The 24,200-nt window shown below is 40.8% G+C and overlaps 2 protein-coding genes and 1 long non-coding RNA gene across 5 annotated transcripts in view; all 3 read left to right on the forward strand.

The window, feature by feature from the left end:
* The window catches only part of erlin2 (ER lipid raft associated 2), a 35,708-nt gene extending 28,716 nt beyond the window's left edge, over window positions 1-6,992 (forward strand). For all 3 annotated transcript variants that reach the window (XM_031300606.2, XM_031300607.2, XM_031300605.2), the window contains exons 8-12: window positions 2,115-2,173; window positions 3,998-4,089; window positions 4,174-4,263; window positions 6,203-6,282; window positions 6,387-6,992. In XM_031300606.2, the coding sequence (XP_031156466.1) occupies window positions 2,115-2,173; window positions 3,998-4,089; window positions 4,174-4,263; window positions 6,203-6,282; window positions 6,387-6,566 (501 nt within the window). In that variant the 3' untranslated portion in view covers window positions 6,567-6,992. The remainder of the gene's footprint in view (window positions 1-2,114; window positions 2,174-3,997; window positions 4,090-4,173; window positions 4,264-6,202; window positions 6,283-6,386) is intronic.
* A 483-nt stretch (window positions 6,993-7,475) lies between these two features.
* LOC118493841 lies at window positions 7,476-7,980 on the forward strand. Its single transcript, XR_004895870.1, has 2 exons — window positions 7,476-7,687; window positions 7,722-7,980. It is a non-coding gene; the product is annotated as an uncharacterized LOC118493841 (long non-coding RNA).
* Window positions 7,981-17,530: 9,550 nt separating this feature from the next.
* On the forward strand, window positions 17,531-21,986 carry ch25hl3 (cholesterol 25-hydroxylase like 3). Its single transcript, XM_031300604.2, has 2 exons — window positions 17,531-18,298; window positions 21,293-21,986. Exons 1-2 carry the CDS (start codon window positions 17,859-17,861, stop codon window positions 21,660-21,662), a joined length of 810 nt encoding a protein of 269 aa, XP_031156464.1. The 5' UTR covers window positions 17,531-17,858; the 3' UTR covers window positions 21,663-21,986.
* Window positions 21,987-24,200: the final 2,214 nt, after the last annotated feature.

Raw genomic sequence — 24,200 nt, forward strand, 5'->3', positions numbered from 1 at the left:
TTTTTCACTTTTTAAACCTATAACATGCACAAAAAGATAACACAATAAAGTAGGGCTGCACGATTATGGCCAAAATGATAATCATGATTTATTTTGATCAATATTGAGATCACGATTAATTATCACAATTTTTTTGTTGATTTTAACCAAAACAAATTGTATTGTCACATAGGCTAACTGCTTTCACATCCATATTGTGCTACATTCCTCCTTTGTTGAAGGATACTATGAAGGAGTATGCCATTTCAGCTGTTGTGCAACCGCTTTCCAAACATGCGCGCTTGCCGTGAAAAGATACAGGCAATGCAATTTTCTGTTCATGTTAACGGCGCATGTTAAAATCCGCTGCCAATATGGCACCGGTGCTCAGTATCTTCCAGACGAAATAGCAACAAGGATTACGGTGCTACTTAAATGTCTGCGTTGCGCTCTGATGCTCCAAAACAGACGTTAGAGGAAACGGAAACATCGCTGCATGTCATGCTAGTAAACACTAATAACACGTTACACAGCAGCTAACGTTAGCCTACCATTAGCTACAGTAGTAACTGGATTAAACACGGCTAACATGCTGACAGCTAAACGGTGTAGTCTGACTGTATTTCACTGTAGAGGATTCCAACAGCGGGACGTACAACAGTCTGCTGCTAAAGCTATGAGCTAAAAGACACAACTAGTCACTGCTGTTGTCTGAAAAACAACACAGACGGGACAAAATGTTGCGTTTACTGGTAAACTGGTAAACCTTGTGACGACTTATGACCGACTGCTATCTGTTGTGGAATTTTCTTCACGTTACTCTGTCCTCTGTGACTGTCTACATCTAAACTAAGCTGCGCAGTGCAGGGAACCACTCTGATTGGCTCATGGAGGCACGAGATCAGACAGTGTTTTACGGAGCTTTGGAAAAACAAAACTTTGATACGGAGCATTCTATGACTGGAATGACGCATTTTAAATATACGTGAATTTGATCGTGGTAAGCCAAAATTGTGATTAAAATTTGATTAATTGTGCAGCCCTACAATAAAGGAAAGGGGAAAAGCCAAAAAGCATAATATGAGCACTTTAATACAACATTTTAGCTCTGGGTAACTTGATTCTCAGGTTGTTTTTTTTTGCTGAGGGTAATGTTATAAGTTAGCAGCACACTTAAACAACCGGACCCAGGGTGAGTCTGAGGAAGACTAATTTCTTTGCCTGGTCAGCAGCTCCAAGATGGAGACCTATCTATCTACACAGCGCTGCAGAGGAAGCGAGATTAAGTACAGTATATAGTATTAATATAGTGTCTGTCTGGCTTTTGTTTGATATCTAGTGTCGGCAAAATGGCTTTTTATTGAGTTTCCTCTTAGTGAAATGCTCTGAGTGAATTTAAGCTGGGATTTTTTTTTTTATGAAGGGTAGACACAGAAGAGCCAGCATTATGGTAGTGCCTTTTTTTTTCTCAACTTTTTCAACACAACAGTTGTCATGTTCCTGTCAGCTATCCGCTCGTGCTCCAGGAAAGTGAAGAAAAAGTTTAGTTGGTATAGCCAGCAATCATGTACCGTTGGCAGTAAAAGGTGAACCGCACTCAAAGCCAGTAAACATACCCAGCCCTAAATTGACTGTCACTACCTCTAACCCCCCCCCCTCCCCCCGCCCCACTCCCTCCCTGGAGAGTTCATTACAACAACACAAGAAATTGTTTGTCCCAAGGGTTTTATAAAGGACAACGTTATGACTTGAAAAGGAGCCTGATTGGTTTCCCCCCCTACTAAATCCACCCCCCTCCCACAGTCATGTCACACACATTTCACTTCCAACGCTTCACTGGGCTTTAATACTCCAACCTAATGTTTCCTGTAAATCTCTAGAAACAGTTGAAATAACAAGTTCTTTCTGGGAAACACATAATCCTACAGTTTAGAGTGGGCCTTTGAATAAAACAGCCTAGTGTCTCAGGGCTCCTCTCAAAGTGCCTTTTTTTTTTTTTTTTATAACCCCCTTGGTGGTGAAAACCTATTTTCTAAAGTCATGTTGCTTTTAATACTCACACTGTCTTTATCTTCCTTCTTCAAAATTGACCGTTTCTATCTCTGTCTTTGATTGTGTGTCTCACTAAACCACAGGCGGTCCGTGTCACAAAACCCAATATCCCAGAGAGCATTCGCAGGAACTACGAGCTCATGTGAGTTTTATTTTTTTTCCCATGCCCAACAAGGAGCGTTCCTTGACCCCTAAAGCCTGTGTTGTGTAAGTTGTTTCCCTCCTAAGTGAATAGACCTGATCCTCATCCAACTCCTTCTGCCAAGTCCTGTAAAACTCTGCTGTTTCATCTCAGACTGTGAGCATCTTACTTTGGCTTTGTGAATCAGCAGCATGTGCTTAGTCATGGTAACTGTGATAAAGGATTGCGCATGGCCGTCTCCATTTTGGGGTTATATGCTCGGCCTGCCCATTGGATTAGGGGAGGAACCCAGATGACAGACTGGCAGTGGCACCCAGCAGCCTTCAAAACTGAAAAAAAAAATTGAGAAGTGAATGAGGAATGGCTTACAGGAACTGGACGTTCTGAAGGAGGCAAGTGTTCGTCAAATGCTGGCAAAGTCTGGACCAGAGAGATGGGAGCAGCGGTGGTTACTGGGCTCTGTGCCGCAGTTAAGAGACTAAGGAGATGTTAACAGAGAGACTCCATGGTGCGCTCCTGACGGCCATTGGCTGCACAGCCTCCGCCACGAAAGTAACATGCTGATCATGACATTGAGTCACGTTGGCCTGTGTCGGCGGCTCAGTCTGGGATGATTCAGAGTCAGCTGGTTTCACGTTTGCCGGATTGTACCTAAACGTTCACTGGTACTGGCAGACTTGAACCCAAAAGCAAGACAATAAGACAGTCGGGAGTTTGTAAGAAAAGCTCAGTTTACTTAAACAGTTCAGACAGGGTCAAAACCGGGAGATGTGTCACACAGTCAAACAAATCTGGAGAGAGGGTGGTGATGGCGCAGTAGATATTCGATTCCCACTGCGATACACCAACCAATGTGTGAGGTGTGTGACCTCTGATATATAGCAATTGTAAGTCGCTTTGGATAAAAGCGTCAGTTAAATGACATGTAATGTAACATGTAATGTAAGCAGGCAGAATCCAATGTCCTAAAAACAGGCAAACAAATCTGAAGAGAAGCAGGCACAATCCAATGTCCTAAAAACAGGCAAACAAATCTGAAGAGAAGCAGGCACAATCCAGTGTCCTAAAAACAGGCAAACAAATCCGAAGGGAAGCAGGCACAATCCAATGTCCTAAAAACAGGCAAACAGGGTCAGAACAGGCAGACCAGGCAAATATACACTAAGTAACACTGGAGAGCTTGGCATTAACACACATGCCAATTGGGCAGGGACTAAGTGAAAGCGGACTTGATATTAGTGAGGGAGGGAGTGAGTGAGGGAATGGGCTGGAGGTGAAACCAGGTGAGGGGAATGAGCCGATAGCCAGGCCTGGGGCGTTTCTCAATCACAATAATGTAGAGAATGGACTTTAGGAGAAAGTTCTTGCTGTTCTTGGGTAAAATGATCTTGCAGACAGAACGCTGTTAAGTGTGTGACGATGAGTTCTTGCTGGTATTGCGCAATACTCCAGCACAGAGGCCGCCTGCACTGCATCAGAAATGGAAGCCACAACAGCACAACCACTTTATAAACTATTTAAACGAGCTCCAGATAAAACAAAAAAAAGTCATACTACTATTGGAATATTTCATTTTAAGTATGTATTTATTTATAAGGACAATGCACATTAATCAACATTTCTGTAAATGTGTCTAATTTTTAACTCTAGTCCTTTGGCCAGTTGTTTTGAGACCAGAGCAACAGGAAACGGCAAGACGTTAGTACGGGTTAAAATTTACAGACAGAAGACGACAAGACGCCATAAAGACAGCAACAAAATAAGCATTCCCATGAAGCCATGCAGTCGGGGTTTTACAGTTAAAGTGTGTGTCTGTGTTTGCAGGGAGAGCGAGAAAACAAAGCTGCTTGTCTCTGTACAGACACAGAAGGTTGTGGAGAAGGAGGCCGAAACCGAAAGGATCAAAGCTGTGATTGGTGAGAGAGACAGAATAAAGCAATCACGGAGAAGTGCATTACACACACTACAGGTTGGAAATGCAAATATGCTTTGTTTTATAGAGGCTGAGAAAGTGGCTCAAGTGGCAGAGATCAAGTTTGGACAGAAGGTGATGGAGAAGGAAACTGAAAAAAGGATCTCTGAAATCGAAGGTTTGTATCCAGCGATGGAAGAAGTATGCAAATCCTTTGCTGAATTAAAAGCACCAGTACAGCAGTGTAACAAGACTAGGTCTAAACCTAGTAAATGGCTGGACCCTGTATGGTCATTGGACCTAATTGTGGCCACATTGTTCTAGGGATAGTCAGCGGTGGTGTCTGTAAATACAGATATTAAATGTTCATCTGTTGTGGTCCCATTAGTTAGTTGTATACTGAAGTAGCACATCACATGACATGGTAAAGATACGTTTCACGAGATTTTTAGTTGAGGAATAATTTTCAATGTAATCATGCTATTTTCAACAAGTTATAGTTCTGGATTACTCATCTAAAATGTTATTGTGTTATTTGTCTCGCTTTGCCAGAAAGCTAGTCCACACAGCATTCTGGGATGGGAGGAAAACGTGCTCTGGTTTATTGGCGTTTCTTTAAACCAATCACAATCGCCTTGGGCGGTGCTAAGCACCGGAGAAAAGCCGCAGTGCAGCTGCAAAATAGGCTCGGAAGGAACTTGTGGTGGTGAAACGTGTATGTTCAAAAGTTGTTTTAGTCGTGCAACAGAAAACTCAGTCTAGCTAGCGGTCTAGAGATCTAAGGAGCAGTTAACCATAGTCCTCGTAAATCCACCGGAGTTTAGAATAACAACACAAAGGAAGCCCAAGGCAACGGATATCCAGCCTAAATGAGTGAAATCCGGCGTGGATTGTGTAAACAGACCAGACCCAGGTTTCACCCAATGACAATTCTGAACCACAGCCTCAAATGTTGGATCTAAAGCTGCATCATTTTTAAATGGACAAACTGAAACCTGCACTGTACATTTACCACCACCTCACAACTTTACTGTTTATTTCTTCTCTCTTCGATGCACCGTTGTTAATCTCTCCGCTGGAAACTGAAAGAGAAACTACCACTGGCACAATTCCTTGCGTTACTTTCAGACAGTTCTATTTTAAAGATGATTTGTCCTTTCTTCATGTGTAGGACTACTGCTTTTTGCTATTTGCGTAGTTTATCTTTCGTCGGGTTCACACCGGCCACTGAAGCTTCCTTTGGGCGCCCATGTTGAGTAATTGTGCTTTTGCAACAAATGTTTTGGCGTCTCGTCTACTTTTTTCTGCGAGCCGCGAGCAAATCTCTCGCAAGAAAACACACGGATAATCTACTATAAACATTATAGAAGTATATAATATGAATGATCTGATTCTGATAAATGATCAAATATGCATCCCCTGCTTGGTAACCCTTTTATTTTCCGGCCCCTCTCTCAATTCTCCCAACATTGACATGATGAAATATCAAAACCTGCACATCCACTATATTTATTTTGAAATAGCCTGCCGTTTGTGATTGTTTTTTTTCTAAATTAAATAAGCCTACTTTAACACATTCATTTGTGTCTGAAGAGAGGAGCAGGCAGACACAACGCTCCTCTGCATGTAGCCTACTCTGGCCGCGCTGCTAAACCTGTGCATTAAAACAGGTGGCAGCATCAACAACAACATCCACCCTGTATTGAGGAAGGTAATTAGCTGACTGATGGAGCGATGGTGGACTTAAAAGCCTTTTTTTTTGCGCCAGTACATTTTGAACTGGCAATGGCCAATGGGGAAATACAAACACTGACAACCGAAGTCGTCTAAGAAAGAGCCAAACATGCTGACCACTGTAACAAAGTTGAGATTTGAAGAAGTGCATCAGAAGTCAATGCGATTAAAAAGAAAACCTAGTGTTATGATTACGAGTAGATCTCCAAGTGGTTTTCAGCAGCTGTGGTGTGTACAGTCAGAACTGCTTATTTCCAAGTTTGTTTTGAGTACCGGTTTGCTGTTTGAGTCTGGGAACCAGTTGTTTAGATGGAAGTCATAATTGTAGATTGCAGTATTTACGCCAGCTTCCTACTTTCTGACTGCCTGTTTCTGTTTTATAGACGGCGCTTTCCTGGCCCAGCAGAGAGCCAGGGCCGATGCAGAGTTCTATACGTCACAGAGAGTTGCAGAGGCCAATAAGGTAAAGAGCTGACACAAATGCACTTCCTGCCTTAGCCAGGACTAATAGGGAGTTGAAGTCCAGACTGCTCTTTTGTAATTTGAATTCTGTCACCCCTCTTGCAGCTGAAGTTAACACCAGAGTACTTGCAGCTAATGAAGTACAAGGCCATCGCAGCCAACAGCAAAATCTACTTTGGGAACGAAATACCCCAGATGTTTGTGGACTCTGGCTCTGCAGGGAGCTCTATCAAGGCCTCTGCAGCCATGGACATTGTTGCTGAGCAGATCCTGGACCTGGATTAGCAAGGGAAGGGAAGTATCGGGGCCCACAGGGCCACCCAGGGGTGGAGGACCGTCTGCTGCACAGCAGGGGCCCGGCCCACAGCCTAGCTGGCAACTTCTCCCCTCTGACCCGGTGAAGCTCTGCTGACCAGGGCCCGTATTTCTCAAACACCTCCGAATACCTGCTAGAAATCACACTGGAAGTTTGACTAGGATGTAATATTATCCTAGCTCAGAGCCAGACGACTTGAGTTATGCTTCTACTCTGTTCAGATAGAGAATGAGATTGTCTAGACTAGGTAAATATGAAATAAAACCAAGATGAAATAGCATCACCCCTGGGTGTATAAGTAGCTCCTTAAAGATATAATATGCAATGCTTTCGACAAAAAAAAAAAAAAAACATGTATAGACTAATACAAAAGTTATCCCTCTCAATCCTCATAACCAACTAGAAGTGTGGGGTGGTGTCTGTGTCTGCAGAGAACCTGCCCTCTGCCTGGACCTTCTCTTTTCTGGAACACTTCTGGCCGTCAACAAGAGCCTTTGGGCCCCACATGGGTGTGTAACCCCCCCAGCCAATAATGGCATTCTGAATTGGAATCAGAGATATTTGTTCAGGGACATAATAATAATAATTCATCTTAATTAAGCTTTCGGGTGCAATGAATATAATCAGTTTTTCTTGTTACATACATTGGCCATTCACTAACCCTTGTCCCCTAGTTACTGTTGCTATGCCTGTCAAGCTCTGTTCTCACATGGCACAAATGCAGTAAACTAAATTGCAGATTTACCATCTAAATTGTGAGTCATTTTCTACACAATGGGTCTATGATCTCAAACAGGTAGAAAAAAAGCAGATTCTCATTTCTAGCCAGTGAACGTCCATTTTGTCGGCCGAAATGAGAACTTTTCGCTAACAGATTTTAGGTGCTTTAGCCAGCTAACGTTAGCTCCATGTGTTGGGTGAAAAAGCCGTCTCCAACTGAGTTTTTTATTTTTTTATTTTCAGCTGACTCATTTTAAAACAAGAATCTTAAAGAAGGAGTCTTAAGTATTCACTTAATGGCTACATGTTGTGCTAAAAGTCTAAAGCTAACGCTGCATGTCACAGGCAAAAAGTCAGCTTCCTCACCAATGTGGACAACTCATGTAGAAGACATGGAAATAAAGCTAGTTGTTTATAGGCTTCTTTTTCTGTAACCTGTAGACTCGCACAGTAATGTAGTTGGTTAGCACTATGCTGACTGTTGGCCTCGGAAGTAATGCTAGGTTACTACTGTACATAGTAAGCTAGTTAGCTGGACATGCTAACAATTGCTAACAGCTTACGTTAGCACGGATGAACACAAAGTTTAATCCATTCCTTGTGTTTTTGATTTTGAAAAGGTGATACAAACGTTTTTTCCAAACTTTTTTTTTTTTTTAAATGCAGTGTCACTCTTTACAGCCCAATGCACAGCACTGAAGGACACGGCTGTTCAAAAAGAGGGATTTAGAGAAAACGATTAAGAATAATCAGTCAAAAGACCTTTTAATCAAACACATGACATGTCCTACATTCTCACAGTCCAAGTCCAGGACAGGGAAGCTCTGCAGCTCTGCTAAATCCTAGAGGACATGGAATGACTTGACAAGATCAATGAAGTTATTCAAATGCTGATACTCGCCTGCTGAAAAGAAGGACCAAATCTGAGGAAGGGTAGGCTGTGATTTCTTATTCTGAACTGTTAGAAAACTACGGACCCTGACCAGATAAGTCACTGTTAGACAAAACACAGTGACGATGAATGTACTGTGTGGTAGCTGCCGCCTGTCGGATGTAATATCAATCCATTTGTTTGTTTTATGTTTTGTAAAATAATTCTTTTGAGCACGGGGGACCTGTTAAATATTAATTGAATTTGTGCAACCGTTTGAAGTTGTACCACATTTTGCTGTATATGTATGTAGCACCTTTTTTGTTTTCCTCACTGTACAATCAGTGGAGAGACTATATTTGTGCTGCTCTTGATTTTTTTGACTGTTAATATCTGTTTTGCGTTCGGAGTTCAATACCATGGCCATTCTGAAAAAGGGTACGATGGGTGTTGACAAGAAAAACAAACCGCTTTTCTTCTCCAGATTTCATACATGAGACAGATTTCATACATCAGACATGTGGCATCAGCCTTTGTCAATAGGCCACGATGATTTAACATATAACCATTTCATGTTTTTCCTGGAAGAATGGCAACATGACTTAATGCACTGGAGGAGGAAGAGGGTGTAGGAAGTGCAATATACTGATTGATGCTGAGAGACTCGCAGTACAAATTTTACCAACCTGCGCATGTTAAATTTGTCTGTAGGAGTCAGATAATCATTTTTGAGACTTGAGAAATCTAATCGGGACCAAAAAACCTTTTTAATGTGTGACCTCTTATGTTCTCTGTCTTAGATGACTAAACACATTCTTTGTATGCATGTTGACAAAGTGTTGGATTCACAGCATTTGGCAACAGAGGGATGTTGCAATGCACAACACAGAATATGTGGGCGTTAATGAACCAAATTATACGTTCTGAAAAGAACCACTCAACATCGATGATTGACTCGTTTCATTATGTAACGTCAGGCTTCAGGAGAAGGGGCATGTTTAGGCATTGATTCTTGGAACTTGACATGTTGAACTTGACGTTTTTCTTCTTTGTTGAGCAGACAGTTCAACGGTGAGAGAATATTTCTGTAGCGTGAAGCTCAATGTCTTGTGTCCACAAATCACCGCAACCAAATACAACTTCCATGTATCGTTTCTAGTACAAAACAGTGATTATATTATGTGTTATTGGCACCGCTCTCTGTTGTTGTTTAAAGTTGGTCCGGTTCCTCAAAATGACTTCCAGTTGTCATTTGAATTTGAATTTCTCTGATTGATTGAGACTTACAATGACTTGAAAAACAAATGTTCTTGCACTGATTTCAGTTGTTAATGTGTAATCAACATATTGTCATTTGACAATAAAGTCAAGTTTATTCTTTGAGAAACTAATGGCATTATTACGAGTTTTTATTTGCATTGCATATCTAATATGTAGCATGTCTGTCATTATTGAAACCGTTTCAAACACAAACATTTAGGATCTACACAGCTGTTGTAATTGCATATCTGATTATCTAAGAGTTGAAAAAGTACTTTGAGTTATAATGATTGAAAGCTTTCTCACTGTTTGCATTTCCCATCACAAATCAAATTAACAACTTTAATTTTGGCCTTTAAATATGATTAGTTCCTTGATCCAGGTTGTAAATAGTAGAGGTCCTGGGTAAGATTTGTATGCATTTCATTTAGCAGAGAATATCTCAACTGTTACAGACTAATATGACCCCATTTAACAACGTGGCATGTGTGCCAAAATCTACCCGGGACGAAAGTCCTGAAAATGACCACAACCGGTGACACTATTATCACACTACAGGTGAATGGGACTTTTTCTTCCCTTTATAGATATCCTCATAAATTTCTACCAGATTAATCTTCATATTAAGAGAAATACGTTTTGTATTACACTTTGTCAAAAAAATAAAATACAATATGTAAATGAGGCAATATCTCATTAAATATATTACATATAAACCCTTGAGGCTACATATTTTCTGAGGTGATCACAATGACCATGATTATAAGGTCATAGAAGAGTGTAAGCATTCTGATTTGATATAAAGGAAATGGCCTTTAAAACAGTCAACCTATTACATACAACTAGCAACATACAGGAATTGCCAGTTATTTATTAACCTAAACTTTAAAAGCTTACATTTCCTCCCTGTTCTAAATATTGCTGTCATCATGTCATCGCCTCCAACTTTTGTTTTCAACAGAAGTTTACTTGGCAGCCATAGAGACCTGAGGTCATAGCAGATCACATGGCTGTGAAGCAAGATGACTTGTGAAATCAAGGAAAGTAAGGAAATCTACTCTTTATTCTTTGTGTTGGCAATTACACTTATTACTAGGGGTGGGAATCACCAGAGGCCTCACGATACGATATCATCACGATACTTATGTCACGATACAATATTGTTGCGATTTTAAACATATTGCAATATTCTGCGATATATTGCAATTTATTACCTTTTTTCCAACTTCAAATGTTTCCCAATTTCAAATGATGTCCCCAAAAGTAAACTTTGTCAACATCTGTTTTATCTAAAAAGATATATTTCTCTGTTTGTTCATCTCACTTCAGTTGTATTGCTGCAAAATGGGATTGTCAAGCAGACAGACTGACCAACACATATATAATAAAAGATCGATACTTGGCGTCTGTGTATCGATACAGTATTGCCACGGAAAATAACGTGATACTATGCTGTATCGATTTTTACCCCCACCCCTTCTTATTACGTGTCATTATCATATGAGTTGTAATTTTGTGTATTTAAATAATTATAATGAATTTGTATCAGTTTTATATTAAATTTGGTGTGTATTGTAGCTAGCTAACTACAGTTTGTTAGCTAGCTAGCTGCTAGTGGTTTTTTTTGCAAAATGGGGCAAATGTCATCACCAGTACATCTCAACTGCACACACGAAGAAGCTGATGACAGGATGATGTTCCATGTGCAGGACATTTTAGTCACCGTACAGCAGTGATCGTCAACTGGCGGCCCGCGGGCCAGATCCGGCCCGCCAAAGCTTTTAGTCTGGCCCGCAGAACAATCACGGATTCAGAAAATGTGAAGAGGAAAAAATGCGTTCTGTTATTTAGCATTTCGAGCATTTACAGCAGGTAACATTACACAGGTAGAGCACAAACCCAGCCCCCTGTATTTGCATCTCTATTCACATGCCGGGATTCTGTACAGCGATGACTGCGCTGCACACACACAGCTGAGTTCTCTTAATACATCCATGGTTAAAACACACAGTACCTGACTGGGAGCGATACAAAGAAGATAACCAATATAACCAATATATATATATATATAGCATTTCGAACAAAAATAGGCGTATTAGGAAGTCTGGCCCCGGAGTGTCTGCTTAGAAAAATTCTGGCCCTTGGAAAAATGTAGTTGATGACCCCTGCCGTACAGGATCTACATCACTGACATTCATCAGGTGACACAGATGTCTTTGTGTGCCTATTATACCACATAACAGTCAACTGGAGAAATCTTGGCCTCTCAGAGCTCTGGCTCATCCGCAACTCAGGAGTGAAAAGATCAATATTACCACTTCATGATATCTGTATAGCGCTGGGAGACGAGCTCACACAGTGTCTCCCAGCACTACATGCGCTGACTGGGTGCGATACAACCAGCAAAATATCAACCAAACTTGCAGCTCTGAACACTGTCCGCAAACCAGACAACTCTTCTCTGATTCTCAATTCCAAATGTCCACAGTTAACAGAGAGTGCAATACAAATGGCGGAAACATTCTTGGGCAAATGTCTCAAACCATCAACGGACATGGAGACATTTGATGACCTGCGCATTGCTGCGTTCGATAGTAATGCCCTGAAGATGGACTTTGAGAGGACCGCTTGCACCTCAACTAATGCAAGAAAACATATACAAAGCCTATTATCAACAGCAGCTTTGGGTACAAGCACCATTTACATTTTTATTTTGTAAGAAAGGGCAGTTTATTAGTCACTGAGATTGTAATCTCAAAACCTGAAGGTTTGCCAGATCCCTGCTCATGTGGCAAGTGTGCACACAAGAATGGGTGTCCCTGTTGGGTAGCTGGTATCCGTTGTTGCAAGTACTGCAAAATGCAAGGGAGGCAATAGCTGTAAACATCCTATCACTGAATGAGCTCTCATCATCATCCCCATACCTGGACTCTGTTGTGAAAGTTTTACCTTGCAACACAGGGAATAAACCTGTTGTTTTGTATTTTTCACTTTAAGTTATCGTTCCAATGATAATAGCAAGGTTGGATATAAAATGTCTGTATATTAATCAAATGCTTGTTTTCTTTCTTTTGTTTGTATACAATTGTAATTAATAATTTTCCATTCAATACAGCACAAAACAGGACACCCCCACACACACGACATCCACACTGAACACCTACAGAAACACAATTAAAAATATCAAACCAGAATTCTTACACCTACATGGTCATTGTAAACATTGTGATCACCTCAGAAAATCTGTAGCTTCAAGAGTTTATATGTACGCATATTTAATCTAATTTGCATATTTTATTTTATTTTTAATACAAAGTGTCATACAAAAAGTATTTCTCTTAATATGAAGATTAAACTGGTAGACATGCGAATATATAAAGCGGAAAAAAGTCCCATTCACCTGTAGTGGTCATTTTCAGGACTTTCGTCCCGGGTAGATTTTGGCACACATCCCACGTTGTTAAATGGGGTCATATTAGTCTGTAACAGTTGAGATATTTTCCGCTAAATGAAGTGCATACAAATCTTACCCAGGACCTAGACTAAACGGAGAGGGGGGTATTTCACATACTGAAATCTTTCTTCGTCATTCGATCCTGACTAAACTCCAAACCACCCGTAAAAACTAACAGTTACTCATGAATTACTGCGTCTCTTGTGACTTTTTGAGCCCTCTTACAGTAAGACAAAGGATACATCATACTGAGAAGTTCCTGTTAAACTCTCATTACTTCCCTTATTATCTTACCATCACTTACACTTTTTGTACCCTACCTTTAGGGTTGGGCATCGTTTGGATTTTAACAATTCTGATTCCAATTCCGATTCTTCCTTTCGTTTCCGGTTCTTAGCGATTCTCGATTCCGATTCTTTGAGGGGTGGAGGGTCATGTGCTTATTTCACAAATAAGAGGAAAGTTTTATTTTGATTCAATGGTGGGTTGCAGTTTTACAGGGCTTTTTCAACGTAAAATAAAGCCACACTAGAGCGCTGCTTACTGTGCTGTTGTGTTGCTTATAACGCTAGTCGTCAGGGCACGGGTAAAGTAAAAAGAAATCTCTATTTCTACACCACTAACAAGGCTCAAAATAGCACCACACTTCCACGGTAGCATAATGAGGGTCCCTACATGTAAACCGAAGCATTGAGAACTTTGTAAGACAGACAGTTTATTAAAAACAGTTTATAAAGACAGTACCGTTCATGTATACAGACGAACCACGGACCATGGGAGATTTCAAATGACAGTTCAGCTCATGATGCACGGCGTTCGTCGTTCGACTGGTCGTGACTGTTTTCCCAAGATGGCGCCTGTCTGTATACATGAACAGTTCTGTCTTTATAATCTATCTTTGTAATAAACTGTCTGTACACTTACAAAGTTCTCAATGCTTTGGTTTACATGTAGGGACCCTCATTATGCTACCGTGGACGTGTGGTGCTATTTTGAGCCTTGTTAGTGGTATAGAAATAGTGATTTCTTTTTACTTTACCCGTGCCCCGACGAGTAGCTTTATAAGCTAATTAGCGGTTTGCGCTAAAACTGGTCACATTCGATTAGCATGAAAACATATCCCAGAGAACAGTCGACACGGTACATGTGTTACGCCGGATAACTCCTTTAAGTAACATTTTCAATGCAGGACTCTTACTTGTAACAGAGGATTTTTACAGTGTGGTATTAGTACTTTTACTGAAGTACAGGATATGAAAACCTCTTCCACTACTGTTCATTGTTGGTATAAAGGTATTGATTATAGTCTTAAATTACCCTTCTACAAGTCAGACAGGATTAGATCATCATGCAGCATTTGCTTTAGTTGAAATTGTACTTTCCCATCCCAGATGTGCAGTTTAACAAATTAGGTACAGCCAACTGACTCAGAGGAAATTTGGGGCTTTGTGGTTCTGTGATCCCGGGGCATTTGCCCACTTTGACTGGTTGCTAATCCAATTTTTTTTCCCCCTCCTCCATCATATTTTGTTTATATTCTGCCAGTTGGAGAACTGGTCCTGTCCTGGCTGAAGGTGTCTCTTTTTTTTCCTGGCAAAAAAGGCCTGTGACACTCTTTTTCCCTCCAAAAAAATGCAGGCAGAACCAAGAGAGGAGCAGTGTTGGGCAAGTTACTTCCAAAATGTAATACATTATAGATTACTAGTTACTGTCATTTGAGAGTAATTAGTTATATTACAATATTACTGTCTCTGAATTGTAATGCGTTACACTACTTTTGCATTACTTTTGAGTTACTTTCACCAAAATAACAGGGGAAGTTTGATTTGGCAGCTAGCTTGTGAATTTCACCACCGGATCAATAAAGTCTCGTCTTTATCCACTTTAATACATCATAGATTATTCATATTTTGTATAATTAATATAAATATGCAAAGTAACTAAAGCTATACAAAATAGATAAGTAAAACGTATAATAGGGAAGTAGGAGAAAATGAAAATACTCAAAAGTATGGCATTGTTGTAAAATGTTTGTTTATAGCACTTCAATAAGAAATTGATGTTGTTTAGGTTAAAACACTAAAGGAAATGCTCAATTATAGTGTGATTAAAACTCACTATTAACATTATTTACAGTACTTGATTTACAGCTGATTTGTGAAAAGGTAGCCTACACAACCTTATTTAACAGTAATTTAGTTTTACTGCGAACCGTCACAGGAAGTGCTTTTATTTTGAAGTAGGCTACACGGAAGTTGTCTGTTGTGTAGCCTACTCTTGCTAGCTTACTGAGATGCAACATGTCCGTCAGGCTTAAGTTGTTCACTTTCTTGTTTGTAAAACTGCAACATATTGAACAGTAAATGGTCACAGTAAAAGACAAGCGCTTTTGGTCGTCATTCGAAGCGATTCCACTACAGGCAGAGTTACTCTCCACGGCTGATAAAATGCAATAATATTTACGTGTAGCAAGCCTCAACATTAATTCCGACATGTTTATATCTGTCAGCCGCTGACGTACCGTCACCTGTTGGGACATACATGCTGTCTGTACCGTCTCTGGTTCTGACTCTGAACACGGGAACAGAAACAGGACAGCTCACTTCAACGCAGCGTAATAACTCCTGAAAATAATATCCATCTCGTAAATGTATCTGTCTCTGCAGTCATCTCAACCATCGAATACAGCGACAGGAAATAATACGGCTTTTTTTTTTTCCTGTGAAGAAATGTGTCGCAGTGTTGGTGAATTCTTTAAAAAAACAATGCACCACTAAATGTTGCGTTAAAATGCGTTGTAACTCGCGTTACTGAGATTGTAACGAGTATAATATTACCGAAATTTAATTAGTAATGCGTTATATTACTGCGTTACAGCAAAAAGGAATACATTACTGTAATTGCGTTACTCCCAACACTGGAGAGGAGTGATGTGAGTCTAATGGACTTTTTCGTTGTATAACACTTATATTTGATCACATTAAATGTTATGCCTGAAAGTTTGATGTATATTGTTTGGTTTATGCTAGATTGCAGAGTGAAATCCTGTTTAAAGTTAAGAGAAAAACCAAGTACCGATTGTGGATGCAGTGCAGGTTGTGGATGCATTACTGATGTAAGTCAAGCTGAATCCAACCTAATTTGTTATGATTGACTGTTCAAGCCTATTTAGATCTGTGACATTTTCTTTATATATTTATTTGTTTAGACAAAATCATCCATCCATCCATCCATTATTCACCTGCAACCTGCAGTGTACCACCTTTTCCCTGCATTGACAACAATAAAATCTTGGAACGGCACTGGATCCCGTGTTTAAATGTGCACACCACATCAGATGTTCAGTGAACCAACACCAGTCAGCACTTAAAGAGTTTTTTCAGGTTGGTTCAGATGAGTTTTATTCACTGCGCAGGGAAAAAAAGCTGTAGGAGTCTCTCCGACCAGAATGAGTTTCTAGCCAGGGTTTAATACAAGGTTACAGGAAAGAACAGGATAAACAAAAGCTAAGAAGATATTCAACTCACAAGTCTGAGTAGAATTGAATAGACTCAATACTGTCGGCTTCAACCAATTAAAAGAGCTTTGATTAGTAAAGATGTGAGTTTCTGTTGGAGCCAACCTAGGCTCTAAACAAAATGTCTCACTCAGAGTGATCAAGCAAATGCTTTGTTTTATCACCAAACTAAAGCAAAGGCAGACATACAGTACTTAAAGTGCTCATATTCTGCTCATTTTCAGGTTCATAATTGTATTTAGAGGTTATATCAGAATAGGTTGTGGTGGAAGTTTTTCGATGCAGCAGGTGTAGATGTTTTAAAAATAGAAGGTGAAACAAAACAGACAGTCGAAGACTAAACCAAGTTAGGTTTTTTGTATTTTATTAAGTATATTTAAAATAATATACATCTCACTTCTGTTCCATCTTTGTTGGAAGTCGCACATGCACAGTCCCTAGGTAAGGACTACTAGCCAGTCAGAAGCAGAGTATGAGGGAGTGTCACGCTAGCAGCTAGGCGAGCATTATAACGTGTGTTACAAAGCGGCGCAAAATGACGCATGTTCCGTCACGGAAGAAAATTCTGGACTACAATAGAGCTGTTTGGAGCAGTTTGTGAACAGTGTTTTCTGTTGGAGATGGTAAGTCCCTTTGGGGTGGACTTTGGGATTTCTCACTTTGTAAACCGATAACATGCACAAAAAAAGATATATAACACAATAAAGGAAGGGGGAAAAGCCAAAAAGCATAATATGAGCACTTTAATTAAATCAGGAGACACTAAAAGTTGTTGATCAGGTAAAACAATAGGAACTTAATCAGTCGAGGATATCAGGAAAAAAATGAGACTAAAACTGTTAGGTAATTCATTTTCTTCTACAAGCAGTCAGTGATGTAATAATCAGTATCTGTGTCAGATCTTAATCACACTTCCAAATCATTGAATAGTCATCTCATGTGACAGTCCTCTCCCAGAAACCCCCTGCGTTTCCCTCAGCCAACTTTATGTAGGCCAAAATGTTCTAGTGTGTAATTAACTGAATGCAACCACGAGGTGAATTACTTCACCTAGCCTACTGCTTGTGTCAACATAAAAAAGAAATGGGAATGAAAGTGGGGAGAAATCGGATCTGTGGCTCCTCCCCCTCCCCCTTCCCCTTCCACCATATAGAGAGAAAACCTCAGCAGGAACATCAACACTCGCCTCCAGGAAGAAGCGGAGGAAAAACCACCTAACTTACCTTTCCTAAAGATGCAGCCTATGAGAGTTTATACAGGACCGATCATTGTGGAGTTCATTCAAAGTGAAGGCATTTAAAATCACATGAGGATAATAGCGTTACAGCTGTCAAACAAACTGCTGCATTGCATAAAAAAAAAAAAAGTACTCTTTTGTAAGACTTGGTGATACCCGCGCTAAAAGAAGATAGTAGATAGATGGTGAGGGCCGAGTCGGGATGAGTGTGTCCTGCGCAGGGATTGGAGAGGTCCGTGCGCCTCTCCTCCAGGGGCTGTGGGAGTGTGTGAGAGCGGGCCAGGAGGACATCCTGCTCTCCCCTTACCTGCCCGCGCTCTACGGCTTTGTGATCCACCTGCTGCTCTGCGCACCTTTCCTCGTGCTGGACACGCTGGGAAGAGTCTGCCAGCGGGTCCGCTCGTGGAGGATCACCGCAGGCTCGGGTCCGCCGCCGCCTCTCCGCCGGTGGGTTGGCTGTTTTTGGAAGGTGCTGTACCAATACCTGACCACCATCGTCCCCGCCACCGCGCTGTTTCAAAGGGTGCGGAGCCCCGTAATGCCGGAGCTGGCTCCATCCTGCTGGCAGTTCTTCGTGGAAGTCTTCGCGTGTTTACTGCTTTTTGACATGCTCTTCTTTATATGGCACATCTGCATGCACAGGTAAGCTGTCTGCACCCATGTCAAGCAGGGACGTGCAGACATTTTGGGGGCCAGTGGCTCAGGTAGAAAAGAAGGGCACTTCTCATAATACTTATTTTTTTTTAAACAAACATTAAATATATTAACACAACTCTGACTTCCGTACCAATTCATTTTAATCGGAGTTCAATAAAGTCTAATCTTTTTTTATTCAATAAATACAATACAATACATTTTTGACAGGAAAGCTGTTTGCAAACAGAAATATATATATTAGGGATCGACCGATACTGTTTTTTCAAGGCTGATACCAATACAGATTATTAGTAATTAAAACCGATATGCATTTACAGTGAAAATTTAAATCTTTAAAGCTATAGTGCGTAGTTTCTGGTGGAGGAATTCTAAGTAATGACAACAAAACTGTGGGCACCTTCTGCACCCCTGCCACCGGAACTACCCCGTGAACCGTCGTCGACATTTCCCATAATGCAACAAATGTAGATCTTCCTTAAACACTTTTGTGCGTGTTAAATTGCCACGTCTTTCAAATTCAACCGCCCTACTTTGTCACACAGTGCTCAAAATTTTAAATCACAAGTCCAGTCGGAGATAACCCTGATGACATCACTATTACATCATCAGGCCAAGGTTAGATTAGTTTAGAATTTTCAATTAAGAAGATTTAGTTTGCTTTTGTTAGATCCAGGTATAATGTCTGAGAAGTATGTAGCTACTGTACATATAGGCTACATACAAAATACAAGGGGGGAGAATGGCCTTAATATTTAATGTTTAAAGGAGACCTATTTTTTTCTCTCTGTATTTTCTGTCATATATATTTTCTCCTCTATTTCGGGTCACATTCTTGCTGAAACATGTCTGTTTGTGTAGTTTTTGGTTTAGAAGCCTTTATTGGGGATTTTTCATGGTAGAAAGTGTTGCTGTACTCCGTTACAGTCCACTGCTAATATGTAGCTACATGCTAATTCCAGGAAAAGCTGTAATCTTGGCTGCCGAAGTTATTCATTTCTCCCCAATTTCGGATCATATTCCACCTGGAACATGTACTGTTGTGTAGTTTTTGGTTTAGAAGCCTTTATCAGTGATGTTGCATGGTAAAAAGTGCAGCTATACTCCATTACAGTTCACTGCTAACTACATGTAGCTAAATGCTAATGGTTAGTTGTAATCTTGGCGGCAGATGTTGTTAATTTCTTCCCAATTTCCAATCACATTCCCCCTGGAACATCCGGTTGTGTAATATTTGTATTAGAAGCCTTTTTTGCTGATTTTTCACGGTGTAAAGTCCCACTATATACTCCGTTGCAGTCAGTCTGCAACTGCAATGGACTGTACAGCAGTGTTGCCAACTCTTTTCTAATGAAAGTAGCTAGCACAAGCTCCAAAAGTTGCTAAAAGTTGCTAGATTACGTTATACCCTCATTTTCATATTGGTGACTGTCATTTGCATAAGGCTTAGTGGTTGTGTCGGCTGACTGCCTGCTTCACGGCACAAGAGAAGAGGGAGACAGAAACCCTGTGCTGTTGGCTGTAGCGCTGTGGACTGTGATTACTCTGAGTAGTATGAATTGAAATCAATTACAATATAATATAGCCTATCTCACTTTTCCCCAATGATCTGAAGCAGCTAAATTTCGCTTTTTAGAAATAAAGTCGCTAAGAGGGTCTAAAGAATCGCTAAATCTAGCGAGAAAGTCGCAAAGTTGGCAACACTGCTGTACAGAGACAGATGTCACTACCCGATGTGAGTCGAGTGCAGATGTGAGATGCGCATGCGTCACTTTGCGACAAGTAGCCTACAAGAACGAGCTAACTGCTAACGAGAGACTTCTGTAATGTCGATACAATTAAAATGGACCTACATGACGAAGTTTGTTCACTGCTGGCTACAAGTTAGCAATCAAACACAACAAAGGCTGTCACTTGAATGCCGTTTTGAGCGTTTGAACGTTAGCAATCAAACAATCATAGATAGCTAAAACATTTTCCATCTTCTGTTATTGTTTGTAATGAGAACAGTTTATTATTTTATGGATTTCACAAATTTCTGTATGACACGTTATGCCGTAAACCGTTTAAATCAGAGCATACCACAACTCACATCTGCACTCGACTCACATCGGGTATTGACAACAGCGACAGCAGAAGACAGATGCGGAGACTCCAGAGATCCGGAAACGCTGGCCAATCAGAGCAGACTTTACTTTTTCGGGTGGGGGGCTTAAAGAGACAAGGCGCTCCAACAGAGCGTCTCAGACAGAGGGTGAATACAGGTGCAGCAGTCACGGGCAGTATGAGAAAAATAAAGTGTTTCTTAAACATTAAAGCATGAAAACATGTTCCAGTAGAAGCACAAAATACAAGTATGAACCTGAAAACAGTATATAATAGCTCTCCTTTAATCCGAAACGGTTCCTAAGTGTCTGATGTGAAGCATTTTTGGCACAGTGCCATCTGTTTCAATGTCATGAGAGTTGACGGAAATTCATGCTGTCTCCTTTTTTAGGTAGTGATATAGCTAAAAGACTAAAACAGAAATTAATTTACATACATTTTTATTTTTATTTATTATATTTTAGTTTTTTAACCAGGCAGTATCATTTTAGATTGTGAGTTTTTATTTAGTTTCAATTTGCCAACAATGTTTCACTGCTTATTTTCGTTTTAGTTTCACTTTTAGTAAACACTGACATTATACCATTCTGGGAATCTTGTAAGCAAAGTTTATTTCTAGAGCACATTTAAACACAGCTTAAGCTGACCAAAGTGTTGTACAAAGAAGCACTAAGGTGCTGTATAAAAGAACATTGACATGTAAAAAAAAAAAAATGTAGAAAGAAAAACAAAAGAACATCCCAACAACGACAACAACAACAAGCAGCAACGTCCAAATACAGAATCATAGATATGATAACAGAATGACAGATTGCAGTGATTATCCATAACCGAGGGAATGTAAGCAGAGACAGCTGTTTGTGTGTTTCTCATCAGGTTTCCCTGGCTCTACCGCAACATCCACCAGCTGCACCACCGGCATCACATCCCCTTTGCTCTGGCTGCCCAGGACAGTAACTCGGGCGAGCTGCTGTCTCTGCTGCTGCTGGCTCTAAGCAGCGCCTGGGTGCTGGGCTGCCACCCGCTGAGCGAAGCCTTCTTCCACCTCATCAACAGCTGGCTGGCAGTGGAGGCCCACTGCGGCTATGACCTGCCCCTGGCTCTTCACAGGCTGCTGCCCTGTCTGGGAGGAGCCCCCTATCACCAAGCCCACCATACTCTCCTCAGCGTCAACTACGCCCCCTACTTCACCCACTGGGACCTCCTCTTTGGCACATTCCGTGCTCCAGTGAAACGATCACAGTGACAAAAACAAAAACTGTTGCATATGCAGTGTCTTCCCTAGGCTTGTAGAAGACTTACATTTTTTTTGGACCGTCATCATTTTCATATGTGTCTAAAGCTAGAGCAGATAATAAATAACACTCTAAGGCCCCTATCTTGCACCCAGCGCAATTCACTTTGTACACCGACGCATGTATCATTCCTATTTTGCACCCGACACGCAGCGGACTTTTCCTTCCACAGACTCACGTCGGTAAATTAGGGAATGAACTTGCACTCGCGGGGGCGGTTCATCAAAAAGAGGAGGCGTGTTCCGGCGCAAACGTTCCCTAGTGCTATTTTGCAGTTTCAGAAAACAATTCCGCCACAGACCAGGAAAAACCTAGTCTAAAGTCAGTGGTGCATTATTCAGATGCTATTTTAAGGGCGCATGCTTGGCCGTAATGTAGAGTGTGCACACGGTGCATACACTTTGCTTCTCTCATCTCACGGACCCAGCAGTTCCCATTTTTGCAAACCATACATAAATACAAGGAAAAATATGACCTTGTTTTACACATTTCCATGAATCATGGATGTGTTGATGACATAAATGAGGAAATATTAGAGGACTTAAGGAGATGTGATGTTGAACTGCATGTGCCGATGTCACTTAACCCAAATGCCCCAGCAGCAGCACGGGAGAGGAGAGACAGAAGAGCTGCATCGTCTATAGTGAGGTAATCCCGGTCTAATGTTAGACTACATTGCAAAAATATCACCATGCATTCATAACCTCGCGATTCAGTGAGAGTGAGCCCAAAATATCAGAAAGAATGTTTTTTTTGTGACATTTCTTTGTTTACATTTTGTCAAAAAGAAAAATCAATAGCAAACGTCGGTCTCCTCGGCTGTGAACCGCTCCTGGCGTGCGCCCATGGATGTATTAAGAGCGTGCGCCTAGCAAATCTGCCATTATAATAGCAATCCGCCATGGAACAAGCACACCTGCTTTTAAAGGGAATGTGAGATAATGCTCTGATTGGTTTATTGCACGTTATGCCCAAATCACAGCTATGAGTAATGTAGCTACTTCAGACCAACCCATTTTAGTTTTGCGTCAGGCACAAGAGTCATTTATCCCGCCGGTATAATAGCAACAGCGCCCAAGATCTGCCCACAAAGCTACTTGTGTTTGGCGTTTGATACTTGCGTTTCAGATTGTTAAAATAGAGCTTAACCCTCCTGTTGTCCTCGGGTCAAATTTGACCTGTTTTCAAAGTTTACATATTGTCCCATATATACAGTATATGGTCCCATAAACGAAACAGGCTGTGATTATCTATCAGCATAGGTATAATTTAATATGAATTAGGTTTATTCACCATTAAATCCATAAATAAGTGTAAAACTAACAGTAATATGTTGGAATGAAGTTGGCTAAGAAGATGTAACACAGAATTGGGTGATAGTTTGTACTCCATGCTTCATTTATGTGCAAAACAGACGGAGAACATGGGTTTGAAGACAAAACTTGCTAACAACTACAATCATTAGATCTGAGAAAAGTCATTTAGTTACATTCATTTGGCTTAGGTAGTTCCCAAAGGTGCTGCACCTAGACTCGTAGCCTGGGTAAACCCTGACGAACTTCCGGCAAATTTGAGATTTGCTCTGCAAGTCAGTCTGGCCAAGAGCCCATTCAAACCCGAAACCCCAAAATCGAGGCACCAATCACAACCGCTGAGGCAGGCTTTACGCGAAGACAATAGCTCAGCAACGGCGAGCAGCTTTTTGTTTACATTCAACATGGCGGCTACCGAAGCGCAGTGTCACCCGGATCGTTGGTCTGATTGGTTGAAGGACTATCCAAATGCACCCAGAGGCATTTGAGCGGCGTCCGTTGGTGACGCCCCTTTGGAAATGAACTGTCAATCAACCTTTCCCAGACCCACTCTCAGTTACAACTGAGAAGGGTCTGGGGTCAACCAGGCTACCTAGGCCGTAAAATGCTAGGGAAAAGCCTGATTTGTCAAGCTTTTTCAAAAAAGCATTGCTCAGGTTTCAGCAAAGCCGTCACGACGCCATGAAGGATATTTTCTGCAGATTTTGGTCATTGCTCATCATCTTTTCATACGCACAGAAAATGCTTGTTTTCAGCCTCTCAGATATTGAGATTTCCTGCTCTTTTCTGTTTTTTTCTTTATCATATTAAACTGAATATCTTCGAGTGTTGGACTGAATAAACAAAGACATTTAAAGACATCACCTTGGACTTTGAAAAACTGGAATAGACATTTTTCGCTATTTTCGGACATTTTAAAGACCTACGATTAATCGAGATAATAATCAGCAGATGAATGGATAGAGAAAATAATCGTTGGTTGCAGCCCTACACACACTTCGTGAGGGTTACGTCATCCCGCAGTTTACAGCAAACCGACCCAACCATTGCCATTTCAGTCACACACCCTACAGTATTAAGACATTTTGAGAGTTGTGACTACAAAGTGCAATTTATAATGAAAATGATTGAAATCTGTGTAATTCCCTTAACAAGACTAGACACTCTTGTTTCCTT

Source organism: Sander lucioperca, chromosome 2 (genome assembly GCF_008315115.2).
Source record: "Sander lucioperca isolate FBNREF2018 chromosome 2, SLUC_FBN_1.2, whole genome shotgun sequence".
NCBI lineage: Eukaryota > Metazoa > Chordata > Actinopteri > Perciformes > Percidae > Sander > Sander lucioperca.